Genomic DNA, 21,207 nt, shown 5'->3' on the forward strand with positions numbered 1-21,207 from the left:
AAGTGAACAATCCACTTATGAACGGGCAAGGAGCCATGATCTCTCCAGCCTCTTCCCTTCTCTCTTCTCTCGCTATACATTGCCCACTGTCTGTCTCCCTGGCCTTTTGCAGGACTCACAACCTGCCTCTCTGGAATGACATTTCTTGCAGTTTTCAGACTTGAAAACTCTGAGAAACACCTATGAAAGCACAAAACAGCACTGTACCATTCAAATCTGAACCAGTCTTCTACCTCAGTGACAGAATGTTAAATAAAAAAGTTTGCCCCTCCCAAAAGCTTTCAAAGGATCAAGCATTCCTTTTAAGGATAAAGGAAGAAAATGCCAACTAACTTGCTATAAACAAAGCAATTTGAAATTCTAGTCACATTCTGAAAAAAGTCAAGAGATCATTTTTCCACAGGTCCCCCCTATTAGTGCCTTGTGTGACTTTTGGGAAGGTTTCAGGCAGTAGAATGCTTCAGAAATTCAATCTTGCTGTCCTACCTACTCCTGCAGTGCCAAATCACAGCAGATAAACAAAGCCTCAAAGCAATTGCCAAGCCATTTCTCTCTGAAATTTCCAAAGATTAACATAAGATGGGGATATTGGGTACATTCATATGTATTAATTCAATAATGTTTATTAAATTCCAAGTATACCGACATATGTTCTCCCCTTCTCTTAGCTGCTCATGATTTGCTTCTAGCATGTCTTACATCATTAGAATAACAACTACAATAACAACCACAGGAATTTTCACTACCCGTTTCCCTGAAAATAAGACCTAGCCAGACAATCAGTTCTAATGCGTCTTTTGGAGAAAAAATTAATATAAGACCCGATATTTATTATATATTATATTATTATATTATTATATTATATTATATATTATTATATAAAACCTGGTCATATTTTATAGTAAAATAAGACTGGGTCTTATATTAATTTGTTCCAAAAGACGCATTAGAGCTGATTGTCTGGCTAGGCCTTATTTTCGGGGAAAGACGGTAGAATAAACATGATCAATATCCCTCATAATTCTCCATGAAAGCTAAAATAAGGAAAAATAGAAAAGAGTTTCATAAAATATGTTTCCCCTAAGTTCTACCATGAGTTATTTCCATTGTGAGTTATTTGAAAGATTGTTTATAGGTCTTTTGCGTCTCCATCAAACACCAATCTGGAAGAAATACACATAGAACTTTGGACCTGAATTTGGTATGATATTTCACAGTTTACAGAACACCTTTGTGTTCATGATTTCCTTTCATCTGCACAAAAATGACTGTTGGGTAAGTGGGTATTATTATAGATGAACAAATTAAATCTTAGAGAATTCAACTGACCCACGTAGGCAGTAGTGATGCTCAAAACCAGTCTGATTGACTCTTTTCACCACCCCATGTTTCTCCTTAGCTAGATGAATACAAAGATAATAGGACATTAAGGAATGATAATAAGAGCAATGTTCAACTACAAAGAATATAGAAAGATAAGAAAGTAAGAGGATGAGAAAAACACATTAAAAAGATAATCCTGATTTTTACATACACAGATCAGTGTTTATAATTTTTTTAATTATAATCTATTTTTTTTCTAACAGGTCTGATGGTATTAATAAGTTGAAAAAACACATTTAACTAATGTGTGCTTCTATTGATTTATTTATGGTGTTATTAACACTGGAGCTTCTCATAGGCTACCTTCTCACACATGATAATTACTATTTACTGATGGCAAAGCTCTTTGGATGTGACTAAAGTGTCAGTGACATAAAGAAAAGCCTGTTTAAATGATCTGTAAAGCAGGGCCACAGCTGTAACTTTGCCCTGGCAGAGCCTATCAAGTAAATAGCATGATCTTTTCAAACACAGCCATATTATTTTCTTCCTGGCATTTGTAATTTGTTAAAACTCTGTGTTCATGCATTTCTTCCTAATAACAATGGCAAATGGCCAATCTCTGTACTTATCTCTTGCACACTCATTACATCTATGTATATTTCATATATATATATATATATATATATATATATATATATATATATATATATATATATATGCCTAGTTGCAAATTTTAAACAGTCACAAATTTTGTGACTGGTATGGTATAACCTATAACTGAGTGATGTCATACTCAAAAACGCCAAATAAAACAATTTTATTTGAGACGCTATAAAAGTAGACCAATGGGAACTGCTGGATCGGCTTAGGGGAAAAAAAAAAATCACCACAATGCTCCAAAACTGCTGATATTCAGTGTTGTAAGACATACATATGATATTTATAGGCTTAGTCTTATTGCCAGAGCCCCAAGAGCATCTGTCTGGGATCCCAGCCATTGTCTACCAACTTATTTGTACCTTGGTAGATACAAGTATGTGAATATCCAACAACTTTCTAATTTAGAAATGATGGGTGGATTTTTTAGTAACTTTTATTTTATTCATAACTTAAAAATTAGATACTAAAACAGGAGCCACCTAACATCACTGCCAACAAAATTAATCTTTAACATAAATCCCTTTAGGCATGACATTTTTCCCCATATCAGTCTCAGAATTTGACAAAATCTTGAAGGTTATTGAAGCCAACCACTCTTTCCAGACAATTCAGTGTATTGATTAAGATTTGGAGCTCTGGAAACAGAGTGCCTGGGCCTGAAGTCAGGTTTTCATATTTAACCATCTATGTGATTAATACCAGGCAAACCTTTAGACTAAGCTTCTGCTTTATTTGTTAAATGAGGCTACAATATGCCGTCACTCATTGGGTTGCCATAATTATATGAGATAGTGACTGGCTTAGTTCTTGCAACACAGTAAGTGCTCAAGAAATGTGAGCTTTTAAGTTCCTACCATTAGGAAACCTACAGCATTCCACCACATGGTCACTGAGCTTTTGGTTAAACACCTCCAGTGACAAAGAACTTTCCACCTCTTAAGGCATCCCTTGCACAATTTTGAATCACTCTGTTAAAAGTTCTGCCAGAGCTTAAATCTCTCTTGCTCTTGCCTCTTAGTGACCCTGATTATACTTCCTTGGGCCCTCTATAGCCCTCTGTAGAGAGCTGTAGTAGGTATCCTTGTCTTCTTGATTTTAAAAGGAATGCTTGTATCAGCAAGTTGCATTATGTCAAGGAAATTTTAGCAAAACTTGTGCTAGTTCTATCGGAAATGGACGTGCAGTTACAGGAAGCATAGAGGTTTTCTGAGAAATGTTTAATGCCTGTGATGTTTATATCAGACGACCTCCAAGAAAATGAACTGTTGAAGCTTTACTTTTTATACCTTGTTTTACTATGAAATTGTCTGCCTTATCTTGAGGATGAAGAAGAACTTTTGATTATACAGACTCCCCAACAATTGTTGAAATATTAGCCAATAAAATAAACAATCTCAAGCACATATAAATTAAACATACTCTGAAGCTTGATTCCTTTGACAATGTTGTAGGACCACAACTTTCCTAGTTCTGGACCCTAAACTTTTAAAATAAGACCCAAGACCCCGGTAGTCTTTTAGCATCCAAAGCACACTGATGCTGGCGACGTCAAAACTTCTCTACCCAGGGGTTATATAATTGGTACTATGAATCCAAAAGCTGGTCTCTAGTCTATTCATATTCAATATTATATGATAGAACACATAGATAAATAGTTATATAATTTGAGGGTATTTTTCTGAGTAGGACATAAAAGGAAAAAACAAAGTGATTGATAAGTTTAACTCCATAAAAATGAAAATCTGTCAAAAAATAATGTTCATAAACAAAAGACAGACAATAAACTTGGAAGAAGTTTTTGCAATATGTATTTCAAAAAAGGGTTAATGTGCTTAATATATAAAAGCCATTAAGAAACATTAAGATATACAGTCTAGTTAAAAAATGAACAAAAGACATAAACATAGACGCTCCAAAATAAGAAATACAAATGGTCAATATACATATTAAAAAATGTTCACCTTCACTGGTATTCAAAGAAAAGCACAATGAAGCAAGACTCTAATTTGTACTTATAAAATGGACAGGAATTTTGAGAACTATAATATCCAATGGTGAAGCAACAGGGAAAGGGCCAAGATTCTCATACATTGCTAGGAGTTTCTCAGAAAAATTTACTATAAAAATTTTCCAAAAATAATGCCATAAGAATATTTGTGATCATCTTAAAAGACCAAAAAAAAGGGGGATTGCGGGAAGCATTCTAATTGCCTAAATATAACAAATTGGCTAAATAAATAATGGTGCAGTCATGCAATTGAAAGAATAATATATAATGATTTGGAAAAATGTTTATGATTTTTAAACAAAAAATGTTTAAAACCAGTATTTATGGCATTATCCTGATAGGACATTGATTAAATAAATTATGGTATATTAAAACAACATTATAAAATAATATTTAATGATTTGGAAATGTCTGTGATTTCTAAGTGATGAAATGTTTACAAAACAGTATTAAATTATTATCCTAAATATATTTTTCAAAAAATATAGACTGTATAAAAGAGAATGAGTAATTTTCTAAATATTTGACAATGAGCACATATTATTTTTGTAATAAAAATGTGTTTTAATGTTATTTTGTTAGACTCAGTCATTGTTCTAGCTTGTAGGATCTTGCTAAACAATGTTTTTCCTCAGTGAATTTGATAAGCATGTCTTCAACAAAGGTGGTAAAAATATTGAATAGAAAAAGGCAAAGGGAAAACTTTATATTAAAAACAAAGGCAAAAATAAAAATAAGAACAAAGAACAACCTCCCTCCAGGCTAAAGCAATTCATTAATTAATATACTTTGAGTATGCTCAATAAGTTTCTAATTCATTGACTTAGACTCACATTTAATAAAAATTTTCCAGTCTTGTCTATCAGGTATAACATGTCTTAATGAAATATTTTGCTGAAGCTCATATACACATTCAGCCACAATTCCTTGATACATTAGTCTCTTGATCGCAAGGAAGACAAACTCATTGAGGTCACCCTAAGAAATGAGATTTCTTGTAAGATTACACATCCAGTACCTAGAACACATCCCAGGAACCAAGACAGTTCTAGAGAAAACATGCTCTATTTCCCTTTTATTACTTACATGGTGCCTCATTTCAGTACTGCTTTTGTTTCAGGATTTGCTTTGCTCTCCTTCTGAAACTAACTAACTGGTCCCTTCTATATTGTCCCACTCCAAATCATGGAGAGGGCTAATCTGATTAGCCACCACTGTGCAAAGAATAGCCCAACTCTACTTCTCCATGGAAGAGGCTGTGGGTGAGTCATTTTTATCTAGGGAGAAACACCGGGTAAGGTAGACATTGTGACTGATGTGTCTGATACTTCTAATTTGCTAATTCTGGTAAAGAAGAAAGCGATGTTAGAATGACATGGTTTGTTCATAGTAAACACACTCTGCCTAACAATCACAAATTTTGCTTTTAAATATATTCATAGACTAAAGCATGGGGAGAGAACAAAAGAAAATATATTTTAAAAGCAAAGAGATGTACAGAAAGCAGTGAAAAAGTCAAACTTTAGATTTAAAGTTTAGAGTTCCAGTTATGGAAGGGAGAAAGAGAAAATGGGAAGAAGCAATATTTGAATAAATAATATCCAAGAATTCTCTAAAAATCCAAAATATATAAGCCACAAGAAGTGCTGTAAACCTCAAGAGACATGAACTTTAGAAACTTAAAAAATCAAATCTAGACATATCATAATCAAACACTGAAAACCAAAGACAAAGTAATATTTCCAGTGCCAGGAAGAGAAGTCTCCATGGCTTTTGGCTGTGAAAACCAGTGGAGATTGTGGCTGAGGGAGACAGGGGGCTGCTAGAGTCCCAGGTGTTATTCTTAAAGGGCCCATGCATGCACTTACTCACTGACAGATTCACTAGCTCTGGGCTCCAGCACCGAGGCAGCAGCTCAAAAGACACCAAGGACATACAGGGAGTAATTGAGATGTATGACTTCAGGTCAAGGGCTGGAGAGGCAGCTTTCCCCCAGATGGAGAAGCTGGCGAAAGCCATTGTTTCTTTGTTGAGCCCTCCCGCTCCCAGCCTGCAGACACAGGTAGCTGCCATATCTGAGCCTCCATCAACCTGGCTAACACGGTTCACCCTGCCATGGTGATTCCCTGACACCCCTGCCCCACCCAGCTTGCAGGCCCAAGCCACTTCCAGTGGCTTTTCCATACAAGTGGCCTGTCTTGGCTCATGCTGTGGACTGTCCCAAAATTTCTCAAAGTTTCACAAACCACAAATAAGCAGCAACTGGCCTCAGTGTGTCCCAAACCCCTTGCTAAGCAGCCCCAAACTTGGCACTAGCAACAGTCGGCTTCAGCTCGCAGCTTAGCCTCTCCTAAGCACCTCCAAGCTCAGCATGGGTGTCAGATGGGTACTAGATTTATTGGGGTGATCGTTTTGTAAGTTATATAAATGTCTAATCACTATATTGTATACCTAAAACTAATATACTATTATATATCAACTGAAATTAAAAACTAAAAAAAATTATCAAAAAAAGATTAATGACAACTAATAAGACAGAACAATTATAACAATATACTGTAAAAAAAAGTTACATAAGTGTGGTCTCTCCCTCAAAATATTTTCCTCTACTGTACTCACCCTTCTTTTGATGATGTGAGATGATACAATGCCTACGTGATGAGGTGAAGTAAGGTGAGTGACATAGGCATTGTGACGCAACAGTAGGCTACTGTTAACATTCTGAGGATACATCAGGAGGATCATCTGCTTTGGGTGAACCTGGATCACTGGGCCATGACGATGTCGATGGTGAGAGATGCAGATATTATTTTTGGACCAAGATTGACTTTGGGTAACTTAAACTGCAAAAAACGAAACCACAGATAAGGGGAGTGGGGGACTACTATATTGACATTTCATCACAGGCTGACCTAACTATAGGTGGTCCCTGAACTTAGAATACGTGAACTCACCCCCTTTTGTGCACAGCTTTGAACCTTAGTCAGGGTCCAGGACATCACTGTTCTTCTCCTATTGCACTTGTCTCCAACCACCTGGAGTTTCTATTAATCTTCACAGTATATGCTGGAAAAAATAAAAACAGAATTCTGTATTAACTAAAAATACAATGGGAAAGAAATGGGATACAGGAATAATTGCAATGATTTTCTATTTGAAGGCAAAGTAAATTTACCTTCAAGAAAATCTGTAGAGTTGTATTATTCATCTACATAAATATAGTAATTCAAATGTATTTGAAACTTTCCTGTGTATACCTTTCATTTTAATACCAAATTGTCCATTTATAAGATTTCTACTCTTACAACTTTGATGTGATTGTGTATCAAAATTGAATATGATTGAGCAATGTACCGTACTGGAGATAATCTGTACAGTATACCAGGTCTGACAATTAAGTTCATGAACTTGTTACAACAATGTTGCTAACCTTTTTTGATATCAGAGAGATTATTCATTATGAATTGGTACCAACTGGACAAACAATTAAGTTTACTATTTGGAAGTGCTGAAAAGGCTGCATGAAAAAGTTAGACAACCTGAACTTTTCGCCAACAATTCATGGCTCTTGCATCACGACAATGCACTACCTCACATGGCACTGTCTGTGAGGGAGTTTTTAGCCAGTAAAAAACTGTATGGGAACACCCTCCCTACTCACCTGATCTGGCCCCCCATGACTTCTTTCTTTACCTGGAGATAAAGCAAATATTGGAAGGAAGACATTTTGATGACATTCAGGACATCTAGAGTAATATGACGACAGCTGTGATGGCCATTCCAGAAAAAGAGTTCCAAAATTGCTTTGAAGGGTGGACTAGGTGCTGGCATCAGTGCATAGCTTCCCAAGGGGAGTACTTCGAAGGTGACTGTAGTGATATTCAGCAATGAGGTATGTAGCACTTTTTCTAGGATGAGTTCTTGAACTTGTCAGACCTTGTGTGTATGTGTGTGTGGGGGGGTATATATTTGTTAAAAGCACAGAACCATAATCTAAAACAAACAAGAGAGTATGATTTATCAATATTTAGTAGGGGGAGGGACAATATTTCATTATAGTTAATAAAAAGTAAAGATTAATTTTCTTCCAGAAAGGAGAACATAATTTACATTTTACAACAGTGTAATGTAAAAATGTTATTAGTACAGTAATGCTATCATTACTAAAATTGGAACTGATTACTTATTCAATAAAATGGCCACTTGCTTCTAATCAGTATCACAATTCACTTGAGAGATCTGAGGTTTCCTTAAGCAGGTTTTACTTTACTGATCTTCCTGGGCTTGTCATTCCCATCTCCCACATAGTTTGACACATGGAGCAGCAGCTTACTATAACAGAGGAGCACTGTGGTAGGCTAACACAAAGAAATGCCACAGAACCAAAAACTTATTATAAACAGCATTTGAAAAGGGAAAGAATTTTCTAATAAAAATGCTCAATAGGGATGTCTTTGAATACAAAATACTAAAGTCAGCCTTGAAATATCACTTAATATAGTAAGAAAAATTCCTTTCATGAGACTTGACTTTTTATGTAATTCATAGCCTGGTTCTTTCTTATAAACCTTTGAAAAGTGCTGTGAATAGAATATATTGTACTAGGGATTCAAAAAGGTTTTGATTAGCCATTAACAATTTGAGGATTATAAGATTATATTTCAGGTTATTTAAAGATTTCTTAAATGCTGATGTGGAATCATATCTGAAGATATTCTATCCAAATATACAACTTATCTTTTAAACTTGTCTAAATTCTTACAAATGTTTCACATATTATTTTAAGGCAATAAATTGAACATGTTCCCTTAAAAAATATTGTTTCTAAACTCTTTATTAGTATCAAGTAGAGAGAATTTATATCTTTATTATGCCAAGGAGTAATTTAAATGACTCCCCCAATTAGTTTCTTGTCACATAGTATAATATATTACTGCCAGACAACTTTGCCTCTTGTCAAAGAGAAACAAACCAATATACTAAGCTCAAAATTTTTGTGAAAATATTTAGGAAAGTAAACTATAAATGTAAGTAAACCCCAATGAAATACATTAAACAATTATTGGGGAAGCAGCTGTTACTCTGACCATCAACATTGGCATAGGAAGTAAACAATTTATAGGATTATTTACTAATCTTGCTGGGATTATTTACTAATCTTCCCATGATTTTAAGAACAGAGACTCTATACTCCTCTCTTTATATTCTGAGTGATAGGTCTAAAATAGAGGAAACCTAAATTATATTAGGCTCTTGAATCCATGTTCTCACTATGTGATTGCCTATATACCAGGGGTGCTAAAAAAGTGAATACAAGTGGACTCTTTGGTCAACGTTGCTCAAACAATGGTTCACCATAATCAGAAGTGTCTGGACGCTGCTGGTAACCACTTTGAGCACCTCTTGGAAGTCAAACATGACTTGTATTCATCTTTTTTTATTGGTATATATTGAGTATTACAATTCTAATGCTGTTTTCCTTTCTTAAAATGTGTATACATTTTTTGGCACCCCTGGTGAGCATCAACTAACAAAATAATATTTGAAAGTTGTTTTAGCCCCTTGGACCATTTGTGACATCAATAATGGCAGGATTCTTTCCGAATCACAATACCTTTCCTCTCAAAAATCCTCTCTAAGGGGCCGGCCCGGCGGCTCAGGCGGCTAGAGCTCCATGCTCCTAACTTCGAAGACTGCTGGTTCGATTCCCACATGGGCCAGTGGGCTCTCAACCACAGGGTTGCCTCGAGTCCTGCAAGGGATGGTGGGCTCCGCCCCCTGCAACTAAGATTGAACATGGCACCTTGAGCTGAGCTGCTGCTGAGCTCTGGGATGGCTCAGTTGGTTGGAGTGCATCCTCTGAACCACAAGGTTGCCGGTTCGAGTCTTGCAAGGGATGGTGGGCTGTGCCCCCTGCAACTAGAAACGGGAACTGGACCTGGAGATGAGCTGTGCCCTCCACAGCTAAGATTGAAAGGACGACAATTTGGAAAAAAGTCCTGGAAGTACACACTGTTCCCCAATAAAGTCCTGTTCCCCTTCCCCAGTAAAATCTTAAAAAAAAAAAAATCCTCTCTAATAATATATTTTTGTACTACCATTGCCCCTTCCTCTCAATTTATTTTTAATAAGATTTGTTTTGAACTATGAAAGGCATGTTTATTACAGGAAACTTGAATGATAAATAAAAAGAAAAAAATACCCATAATTGGTCAACTTTTCCCCCAAGGATTTTGATGTAATAATTGCAATCTGAACAAGGTGTTTCACCTCTTTTTTCAATGCTAGAGAGAAAAAAAATCTTTAAAAGATTCACTCAGGCCTTGATTTAAATTTAGTTAACATGGTTAATCACATCCTCTGGCTTTACTAGAAAAGTAATAGAGGTGTTGCCTCATAGGTACAGTTGAATTCAAAAAATTAGATACTGGCATGATTTTACTCCACTGTGGTAAATATTATTTAAATAGAAATGTCAATGATAGCTATCACTTATAGAAAGCCCTATTTAATCATATAATTTGCACATCAACCATAACATAAATTATCATTATTCTCACTTTACAAAACAAATGTCTGAAATTAATCACACAGCTCTTAGATGGTAAAATGAGAATGTTAGGGGATTTGAACCCTGCTCTCTCTGATTCCAAGGGCATCCTTTCCACTACAGCTCAGCACTTCATCATGAATATCATAATCTGCTTAACTCCCCTCTTTAGTAGGCACTTCAAATGCTCCCCCACCTTTTACTTTTTTAACTAATATCAATAATGTTGGAAGCAATATCTTGATGTATAAAACTTTGTGTTTATGATTATTTCCCTAAAATAGAGCCTTAAAATTTGGATTATTGCATTAAAGGCAGGAATATTTTCAAGGCAATTCATAAATATTGCTGATTTGCTTACCTCCGTGAGATTGTTCAAATTATAATTCAATCAGCAGAGCATGAAGCTTCCTGCTTCACTGTGCCCTTTATAAAAATCTTGGTTAATTTAATAGATGAAAACTGATTTTTTTGTTGCTAAATTAAAATTTTTTTTGATGGCTATAATTCATTGTGTTTTAACATATAAATTCTCCATTCTATAGAGTGAAACTTATATAAGGGCTGGCTAAGTTTCTGAACTAGAAATGGGAAGATATGGGAGTGATCTTTAGAACTTTCATTCCCTTTATTCATTCAGTAGTTATCCAGTTCCCACTCTAGGTCAGGAACTGTACTCTAGTGTTCAGGATATAAAGATGAAAGCCCATTATGAACTCAAAGAGCTTGAGAACTAGCAAAAAAACCAGACACAAATAGACAATTATATTAATAGCATAGTGTGACTAGCACTGGGACCAAAGTAACACAGAGGAAGATGTTGAGAGAAACACAGAGGAGGGCACTTAAGCCCTACTTCAGGAAAGTCCTGGAAGCCTTTCTGAGGATGTTGAGGCCTGAGATCCATCTTAAAAAGAAGCAAAAGTCAGCCAGCTTTTCCCTAACATCCCCAACTAGAATTAACTGCTTCTTCATCTGTGTTCCTTTCCGAATGTGTATTGTACTTATTTGTTGCCATGTCTCTCACTCTCTCACTGGGCTGAAGTTCTTGATGGGGAGGGACTATATCCCTATTTAGCCTAGTACAGTGTCCCAAAAAGTAGTACAAACGAAATCAACATTTGCTGAATTATTTTGAAATTCTAACCATGTAGCTATTCCTTCCCATAACTTCCTCTTGACATTTATACTCATATAAATACCTGAGGTTTTTCTTTTAATTGTAAAAATAATACTGTTCACCACATACCCATCAGAATGGCTAAAAGGAAAGGAAGGAAAATAGGAAGTGTTGGTGACAGATTTAGAGCAACAGGAATGCTCATACCCTGCTGGAGGCAGCAGAAACTAGTACAATCACTTTAGAAAACTGCTGGCAGCATGTATTAAAGCTGGGTCACACCTCATAAGCCAGCAATTCCACTCCTAGAAATAAACTCAGCACAAGTACATGCAAGTGTTCACCGAGAAGCATATTTTCACCAAATGCAGCACTATTCATAATAGATCCAAACTAGAAAATACCTATGCTCATCAACAGAATTAATAAACTTATTGTGTTATGGTCACACACAGCAAGGAAAAAGAATCTACACTCAACAATATGACGGAGTTTCATTAAAATAATTTTGATTATTAAAAAGCCAGATTTTTAAAAATAGCACTTACTATATGATTACTTTTATATAAATCATAAAAATAGGCAAAACTATACTATGTTGTAGAAAACAGGAAAGGTCAGTTAGAAGTGGGGGTTTAGTGACTTTTAGGGAATAGGAAGGGGGGAGCGTCTCGGTATGCTGGTAAGGCTGTTTCTTGATCTGGGTGCTGGTTACAAGCGTAAATTCAGTTGGTGCCCTTTTCTGTACAGTTGACCCTTGAACAACACGAGGGTTAGTGATAGTGACCTGCCAGTCAAAAACCTGTGTATAACTTGTAGGCCCTTCTCATACATAGATTTCCAACCATAGATTGAAAAGCATATTATATTTCAGTGGCTTTTAAAAAAATAATACATCTTATTTGAGAGAAAGCTGAAAAACACAGAAATGTTTTTAAAAACTTAAATCAGCCAAAATCCACTATCCAGAAATAACTACCAACATTTTTAATTATTTCCTTCTAGTCTTTTTTTGAAACCAGTGCTTGTGCTACCTCCTCCTCTCAGCTCTCCACATATTTACATGCACACATTTTGCTAAGTTAGGTACATTTCTATTTAGTTTTACTTGTTTTTTTAATTTTACTTAAAGTTAATCCTTATCAAATATTCGATGCAAGCATTTTTTAAGCTGTTGCAATGTATTCAATCAAATGTATGTATATATACATATACACACATATATAGTGAATATACATATGTACACTCTTCTAAGTATATTATATATTATTAGGAATATTATATATTATACATATATATCCCTAGAATAGGAGCTATTGGGTCATGAATATTCTTTAAGCCCTTCATTCACTCTGTATTTCCTTCCAGAAAGGTTGCACCCCACCAACAAGGTATGAGGGGTCCATGTATCACAATCCAACCTCAGGTCATTTATGATTATTTCTATTTGTTTTTAGACATTGGGGATTAAAACAGGACTAAGGAATCTGTCGTTTCGCACCTGGCTAAGGTGCCTGGCAGGAACCGGCTTTCCACAAACACCTACCTTCCAGGCGTGCGGGATCGAGACCGGTACCTCGACCCGCGCTGTGCTGCTGCGCGTGCGCCCTGGGCTCCAGCACCACCCGGTTGCTGTGGGAACCGCAGCACTGGGCTGCGCCCGCACACCCAGCTGTGCGCGGTACCGAAGCCCGGGCATGGAGCTGCCGGATTCGGTCCGTCTGCGGCTGGGAAACTTCAGCCGGACCGTGTTCAGCGACTCCAACCGGACTGGGCCGGAGTACAACGAAAGTCCGGGTGAGTGGCTGAGGCCCACAGCAGTGTGTGTGGCTCACCGAGAAACGTGCGGGTTTTGGAGCAGCCAGATTTTGCCCAGACCTAAAATGGCGGTTTCGCCTTCAGCTGGTTCTCCGCAGTGGGTGAAGCACCTTCGAGGAGAGGCCGGGCCAAGAGCTGGGGCTGGGACTGGGACGTATCTCAGCCCTGATACCCGGACAGTCCGGGGCTGATCGTGCCGCGGCCTGGCCAGGTAATTGCAAGCTGGGCAGCTGAGGTGGAGCTGATCTTCGTCAAAAAATAAAAATATGAAAGCCGCCTTCACAGCACACATCAAGTCCCTCACCCTCTTTGAAGGCCAGCGTTGCTTTTCCTTTGCGACGTCAGCCCTTGGTTTTCTGACTTGGATAGAGGGAATCACCCTTTCCCACTCCTCACGTCCCAACCCCAGTAAAATATACTTTTCCTTTTCTGTTTTCCTAGCAGAACAAGTACGTTCCACCACAAGGGGGTTTTCTGGCAGAAGAGATGGAAAGATTTTTTTTAAATGAGTCATTTTAAACCACTGTCCACTCCATAGTGACAATGGTCACACTAGCATCGCCTTCAACAAAACTCTCCCCACTTCCCCACCTTCTCCTTTCGTTCCCCTTTATAAACTCTTTCCCTAAATCTGGTAACAAAATACATTTAACATGAGACAAGTGATAACACAATTTCCTCCAAAACAGTTTTCCCTTTTTAAATTATGACGATATAGACCTCATACTGTCAACCAAACCCAGTTTTTATCACTTAATTCTGCTGGAAATAGAAATCATTCCCTTTTGCTTGGTTTAGGTATTTTCAAAAGGATCAGAGAAAAGTAAAGTTAATTCCCATAGCTGCATTTTTTTCAACTTGATTACTTGCAGGTCCCCCAAATTGAGGCTTCTTCATGATTTAGTATGTACAGAGAAAAACGTAATGTGAAAAATTAGGTTTTTACATCTCTGATTCTAAAGCTAAAGCTTAACAGGCTCTAAAATCTGATAATGCAAGGTACCATGGGTCAGCAGACATTTTCTGTAACGGGCCAAATAGTAAATATTTAAGATTTTGCAGGCCACAGGTCTCTGTGGCAGCTACAGTATAGATAATGGTAATTGAAAAGACACGGCAGTTTTCCAATAAAACTTTATTTATAAATAAAGACAGTGAAATTTGAATTTCATATGATTTTCAGTGTCACAAAACATTATTCGCTTATTTTTCCCCCAACCATTTAAAAATGTGAAAAACCATTTTTAGCTCACTTGCTATATAAAATCAGGCAGCTGGCTGGTAGTTTACTTACCCCTGATTATATTATATAATGTTTTAATTTAAATTCCATTTACAGAACTTAACATGTACTTTTGCAAAATTTAGTAAATTCATTTCTTGTGCTTTCAAGGTTCATTTACATATTAACTTGATTTTCAACTGCATGATTATAAATTTCATCTGCTGAAATATACACATAGCATAACTCTTAAGACGCTCATGTTCAAAAGTTAAAAAGAAAAAAAACTTCCTTGCGAAAGTGGACTACAGTTTCCGCTCCAAAGGTATTAACATTTTCAGCTTAACGAATTTATCATTATTTTTCTACATTTTCTGCTTAGTGGATCTGAAGTGGGTTTGATTATTTGTACTATAATTATGTTTATCATTACCATATCCACAGCTGACCAAGAGTTGTACTGTTGTTATGAAAAAAAATCCTAGGATGGTAAGTTGCCTTCAGATTTAACAGATGTTAAGAATTCATTCTTTTATCAATGGTAATTTAATAAACAGTTACAACCAAAAGTAGATCATAACAATATTTAAAAGTAAATCATAATAATCAGACATATTCTTGGAGCTAAAGGAAACCTTATTGCTGTGAGACCATGATTATTTCTTATATTTTAAAATTATTAAATGACACATAAAATACTAAGTTGTAGAGAAAAAGAAGAAATCTGTTTTTTAAAAATTTATTTTAGAGCCTTTGTAAATTCTTACATTTAGAGCAATTGATTTCAAAATATATATCTGCTCCTAAATTGTTAGAATTTACTAAACTTTAGTATGCATAGGACTCAATTTAAAAAATAAAGTTCGTATTTTAGGACCCTTCTCCCTTACATAAAACCAAAACATATTCTATAATAAGTCTTAAATAAATGAAACTCATGTATCACGAAGGTTTACACTGATAATGTCCTTATGACAATCCGTTTTCATTAGTTCATGCTTTCTGTTAATGCGTATTTGGTATTTACCATGGTAAAGTAATATGCTAGAGTCTATGAGGGTCTCAAATTTGGGTAGAATGTGGTCTGTTCTTACACTGAAGCTGTATATAAGTGAAAGAAAAGGAAAGTAGACTAATATTATTGAGAGCCTTTTAGGTGCCAGGCATGGTTAAGGTGAAATAATTTATATTATCTCTAATCCTCACAAACAATCTGTGAGGTTATTTTAATGTTACCACTTTATAGATCAACAAATTGAGGCTCAAAGAGGTTAAATAACTTACTTCAAGCATGGCATCCAGAGTTACAGGAAAGTTTGGGGAGCTCCAGGTTTACTTGGACTCCAAAGCATGTGATCTCTTTAGTATACCGGACTGTGTCTTGAGTGAGTGGAGTGTGGTTCTTTTCTAGCACTTCTTATATACAGGTTAGAGTTATAGGTACCTAGCGGAGAAAGAAGTACCTAGATGGGATCTGAGCAAGAAAGGATTTATGGGAAAAAGTGGTGTTGAACTGAGTATTCATGAATGGGTGGGATTGTGGTATATTTAAAGAGGTGTGTGTATAATTATAATTCGGAGAGATTAGTTTTTGTACAGGGTTACTTTATATGTGAGAAAGTAGTTTTTATGTATTTTATGCATTTATTTTATAGGTCCTTTACATAGAACTCTACAAAGAAGGTATAATGATGATTATTGTGTTTCAAGAGGATTCATATTGATACTCTACATTTAATCTATAGTGTGCAAGAAAAGTCAGCAGTAAGGGCAAAATGATAAAGTAATTGAAAAACATGAAATGTACCCCCAAGTATCCACTATACAAACTAAATAGCATGATGATGAATATTTCCTTTCACTGGCAATGATTATAAATAAGCTTGAAATTTGTAGTTTTGTTGAGGAACTACAAATTTCTAAGGTACTATAGGACATAGACCGGGATTAAGAATTTGTTACTTTTCTCTCTCTCTTTCTCTCCTGTAGATAATGAAATGGTTTCCAGTTTGGCATTGCAGATGTCACTTTATTTTAACACTTACTTTTTCCCACTTTGGTGGGTGAGCAGCATGGTGATGCTTCAGATGAAGGTAAGCCTGTGTTTTAATACGTCTGGTGAGGTCTCTTCTGGCATTATAACCCATCCCTGGCATTGTTATATTGTCAATAAAAGTAAAAGTTCTAAATATTTTTTTCCATCTCAGATCAATTTTACTATATGTGAGATTTTACAAACATGTTTATTTTTGTTTTTTTTAGTACTCAATCTTGCCTGATTACTACAAATTCATTGTGGTCACTGTTATCATCCTAATAACCTTAATTGAAGCTATCAGGTTGTATCTGGGCTACATGGGTAACCTACAGGAAAAGGTAAGCTCTTCTTCCTCACTATGCTACACACAAATGCAGTAAGGTTTTTACAGTAAGGAAAAGGCAGTGAGATGTGGTAGAAGGAGCAAAGGCCTGTAGTTAAAGCCTGGCTCCAACTTTACCACTTCGGTCACCATGGACTGTTTGCTTAATCTGTTGAGACTTGGTTTCTTCATATATAAAATGGGAAAATATTTACTTCAGAGGTTTGTTGGGATTAAATGAAATAATTTATGTAATGTACGTGAACATAGTAAGCGTTTAAGAATTGGTAATTTTCCCTCTTCTCGCCAGTCTTGAAAATACTTGGTCAATTAAACATGTCTATTTGGATCCTGAATAAGAAAATGGGGAGAAGTCATGAACTCTTTTCCTTTGCAGGGCACATGTTTTCTGAATCATCATGCTGCCTAAGCATTTATAGTTACCAGTGCTTAGGCGTAAATATTTCTAAAGTTTTCTAGGCCCTTTATAATTAGGCCCCACCCAGTCTATCTTACTATATTGATTGCTATTTCCTAAACCAAGCATCCATTCCAGGCTGACATGTTGATTGCCAATCATGCTCATCCCGTATCTTTGCTTACTTACTTTCTTGCCTCTTCCTCCTTCTACTCAACTTTAAAAGCCTCCATCCTGATTTCTTTCTTTCACTTACCCTAATCACTCTCTTATTTCTTGTAGCATTTAGTCTGTACCACTAAGTGGTGCATTTAATTATTCACTAAGGCGTAGTAGTCTAGGATTGTCATATACATTAGTTTTCTCTTCTAATCTAAACTGTAAATTCTCTGAGGACAAGGACCATGTTATACTCCTTTTGAATTACAGAGCTCATAATGTAGGTTCACAGTAGTGTTAGTACTTACTTAACTATGTAAACAAAAGAGTGTACTTCACTGATCTGATTGCTCTTAATATGTGTCATTGCAGGTGCCTGAATTGGCTGGCTTTTGGCTTTTGAGCCTTCTATTGCAGTTGCCTTTAATTCTTTTCTTGCTCTTTAATGAAGGCCTAACAAATCTGCCCTTGGAAAAAGCGGTACACATCATCTTCACTGTGTTCCTTACTTTCCAAGTTGTTTCAGCATTTCTTACCTTGAGGAAAATGGTAAATCAGTTGGCAACTCGTTTCCACCTCCAAGACTTTGACCGTCTTTCTGCAAATAGAGGAGGCATGAGAACAATGAGATCCTGTATAGAAGAGATTTGACCCAGTGCTGTTGAGTGAAAATCTTAAAGATCACTCCAGAAGACTGCAAAAGTTAAGAAAAATCAGAGATCTAGCATGAGATAAAGGACAAAGCAAGTTTTGGAATTATATACTCTCTGATTCTGAAATTCCAAATTTGGGGGCAATGATAAGACTGTACAGTACATGAAAGCAGTAAGTCACCCTAAAGCCTAGACGTTGTTCACCTGATGCCAAATAACTTAATTTTTAGTTTATTGTCAACTTTCTCAGATGTGTAAAATGCTGTGGTGGTGGCCACAGTTTACCAGCTTTACTGTAATATTGCTAGTTAACACCTGTAACTAGAAATGTATATATTTCTTTTAAACTTGTTGGCTATCCATATGCTGGCAGTATATCTGAAGCACATGGAAATGCTTGTCAATATTCTGGTGTATTAGACTACATTTGTAAACAAAGACACCAAATGTTCATGTCTGCTATGGTTACATTTTAACCCTAGTCTTAGCTATTATACTGAGGTTGCGAAGAAAACAGGTGGATTATCATGGTATTTAGGAAATATTTTTATCATAAAATTGTAACTTGTAAAACCATGTTCAGTATTTATGGTGATGGTGGTGTGCAAAATGTCTTTCCTACAAATTATAAAATATTTATGTTAAAGTAGCTGCAACAAATCATTCTTGTCTTGTATAGTTCTTTTGAGTCATGAGTTTGTTGTTTTTATTACAGAGTTACAAGGGAAGGAAGGAGAAAAAATATATATTGGAAAGCCTTCTATGTAGTCGGCACTGTACTAAGCACATTAATCCTTGTGATCTCGTCTACTAAAATCATTATTCACTGAAGAACTGCCTTATACCCAATAAATTCACATGAGGCTTGATTTGAAAACCAAGCCTATGGGTGCCTATTAGTATACGGTAAGAGCTAACATGGCCAAAGGGACTATACTCATGGTCTTAAATGAGCATATTCCCTTGCTAATAGGAAAAACCTGTTTAAGCAAATTCTGTTAGGAATAAAATTACTTGGGTGTACTGAACATTTTAAGTGATTATTGGATTGTTTTAAGGAATATACAGTAGTTCCCCCTTATCTGGGTTATACGTTCCAGGACCACCAGTGGATGCCTGAAACCTCGGATAATACCCAACACTATATATTCTATGCTTTTTTCTTACACATATATAACTATGATAAAGTTTAATGTATAAATTAGGCACAGTAAGAGATTAACAATAATAATAGAATAGAACAAGTATAACAATATACTGTAATAAAAGTTCTGTGACTGTGGAATCTCAAAATATTGTATGCAATTTTTCACTTAAGGGAAGCATTTTATAGCTTCTCTTTGGCATATCCGAATTGTCAGCATCACTACTCTTGCACTCTGGGGCCATTATTAAGTAAAATAAGGGTTACTTGAGCACAAGCACTGTTGACTGTCAACCTGATAACTAACTAATGGGCGGGTAGTCTATCTACTGTGTGGAGATGTTAAAGGGATGATTCATGTCCTAGGCAGGACTGAGCTGGACAGCTCAAGATTTCATCACACTACTCAGCATTTGCACAATTTAAAACATTACTTGCTTATTTATGGAATTTTCCATTTAATATTTTAGGACTGTAATTGACTATGGGTAATTGAAACTGTGGAGAGCAGAACTGTAGGGAAGGGGGGACAAATGTAATATTTCTTTTCTATAGGGAAATGTGGCTTTATAAGTAATGTATTTTACTGAGAAACAGTTGTAGCTACATTAAAATTTGTTTTCTTCCAATTTTATTCTCTCTGATTCATGCTCATCTTAAGATTTCTATGTTTTGCCTTATTTACATTGCTTAGTTTTTGAAAATGTTTTCACTTCCCACTCTTAATTACACCTGACCAAACTATTTATGCTAATTTTATTTCTGCTATTTATTATTACAAAGTTCAGTCAAAAATTTTCCCCTAATGCATTGGCTAATTAACCTTTCCCTCATACAAAAGTAGTCACTAGGTATGCTCCAATAACTTGAAATTCAAAATAGAATTCTGTGTGGAAAGTATTCTAAAACTTACATTTCTTTGCATTTGTTTCCAGATAGGAATAGATGGGTGATTATATAAGAAAATGCAAAATAAGAACACTAAATCTACATAGCAGATAAAATAAGAGGATGACCAAGAAAGTCTTTTCTATTTAACAATTGTTTCCAGAGTTTTATTTTAAAAAGCAGAGACTCTAATACATTTAAACTTTAATTTAGAATTAAGAGATTAATAGCTTGGTAGAGATTTCTGGTCAAGGTGGCAGAGTAGGTAAATGCTGTGCTCACTCCTCTCAGGCTCGCATCAATTACAACTAAACTACAGAACAACCATCATTGAGAATAACCTGAAGTCCAGCTGAACCAAAGTGCCACAACTACGGACATAGAGAAGAAGCGTTGAGCCTGGCAGGAGGGGCAGAGATGTGGAATGGGCTGGTTCCACACCCATGTGTGACCATTAAAAATCAGGAGGGATAACTTGACTGTGGAGGTTCCCCCCCACCCCCAGAGGAGCAAGGGATCCCAAACCCACACCAGGCTCCCCAGTCCTGGCAGTGCAGAAGAGAGAATTCCCCATAACTTCTGGCTGTGAAACCCAGCAGACATTGTGGCTGAGTAAACCAGAAGGCAGCTGCAGTCCTAGGCACTCCTCTTAAAGAACCTGCACACAGACTTACTCACTGAGAGACTCACCTGCTCTGAGCTCCAATGTTGGGGCAGCAGCTTGAAAAAAGCACCAGGGACATATGAGAAGGAACGGAATTGTCTAACTTCAGGGTGATAACTGGAGGGGTGGCTTTCTCCCAAAGGGAGGAGCTGGTTAAAGCCATTATATCTTTGTTCAGCCCTCCCGCTCCCTGCGAGCAGACCCAGGCAGACACCAT

General features: G+C 36.2%; 2 protein-coding genes across 13 annotated transcripts in view; one reads left to right on the forward strand and one right to left on the reverse strand.

The window, feature by feature from the left end:
• The window catches only part of LOC109438107 (uncharacterized), a 97,910-nt gene extending 84,561 nt beyond the window's left edge, over window positions 1-13,349 (reverse strand). For 5 of the 8 annotated variants that reach the window (XR_016020449.1, XR_002136337.3, XM_088796131.1 and 2 more), the window contains exons 1-3: window positions 13,211-13,349; window positions 6,949-7,060; window positions 6,614-6,837 (exon numbers count right to left, since the gene is read on the reverse strand). Coding sequence is in view for 6 of the 8 variants with exons in the window: in XM_088796131.1 (XP_088652257.1) it covers window positions 6,614-6,739 (126 nt within the window). In the remaining 2 variants the exon portion in view is untranslated. Of the gene's footprint in view, window positions 1-6,613; window positions 6,838-6,948; window positions 7,061-7,655; window positions 7,988-13,210 lie in introns of all 8 variants that reach the window. The other 3 variants (XM_088796135.1, XM_088796134.1, XM_088796133.1) reach the window with 3 other exon arrangements.
• Window positions 13,329-19,587, forward strand: TMEM17 (transmembrane protein 17). Of its 5 annotated transcripts, XM_074332043.2 has the most exons (5): window positions 14,925-15,029; window positions 15,149-15,193; window positions 16,694-16,797; window positions 16,967-17,080; window positions 18,014-19,587. In XM_074332043.2, exons 3-5 carry the CDS (start codon window positions 16,702-16,704, stop codon window positions 18,290-18,292), a joined length of 489 nt encoding a protein of 162 aa, XP_074188144.1. In that variant the 5' UTR covers window positions 14,925-15,029; window positions 15,149-15,193; window positions 16,694-16,701; the 3' UTR covers window positions 18,293-19,587. The 5 variants fall into 5 exon arrangements, with proteins under 5 accessions (XP_019573259.1, XP_074188145.1, XP_088652254.1 ...); XM_019717700.3 differs by lacking the exons at window positions 14,925-15,029; window positions 15,149-15,193 and adding an exon at window positions 13,329-13,461; XM_074332044.2 differs by lacking the exons at window positions 14,925-15,029; window positions 15,149-15,193 and adding an exon at window positions 13,558-13,693.
• The last annotated feature ends 1,620 nt before the right edge of the window (window positions 19,588-21,207 follow it).

The sequence above is a fragment of the Rhinolophus sinicus genome, chromosome 2, assembly GCF_057876585.1.
Source record: "Rhinolophus sinicus isolate RSI-liver-muscle chromosome 2, RSI-T2T, whole genome shotgun sequence".
Taxonomy (NCBI): Eukaryota; Metazoa; Chordata; class Mammalia; order Chiroptera; family Rhinolophidae; genus Rhinolophus; species Rhinolophus sinicus.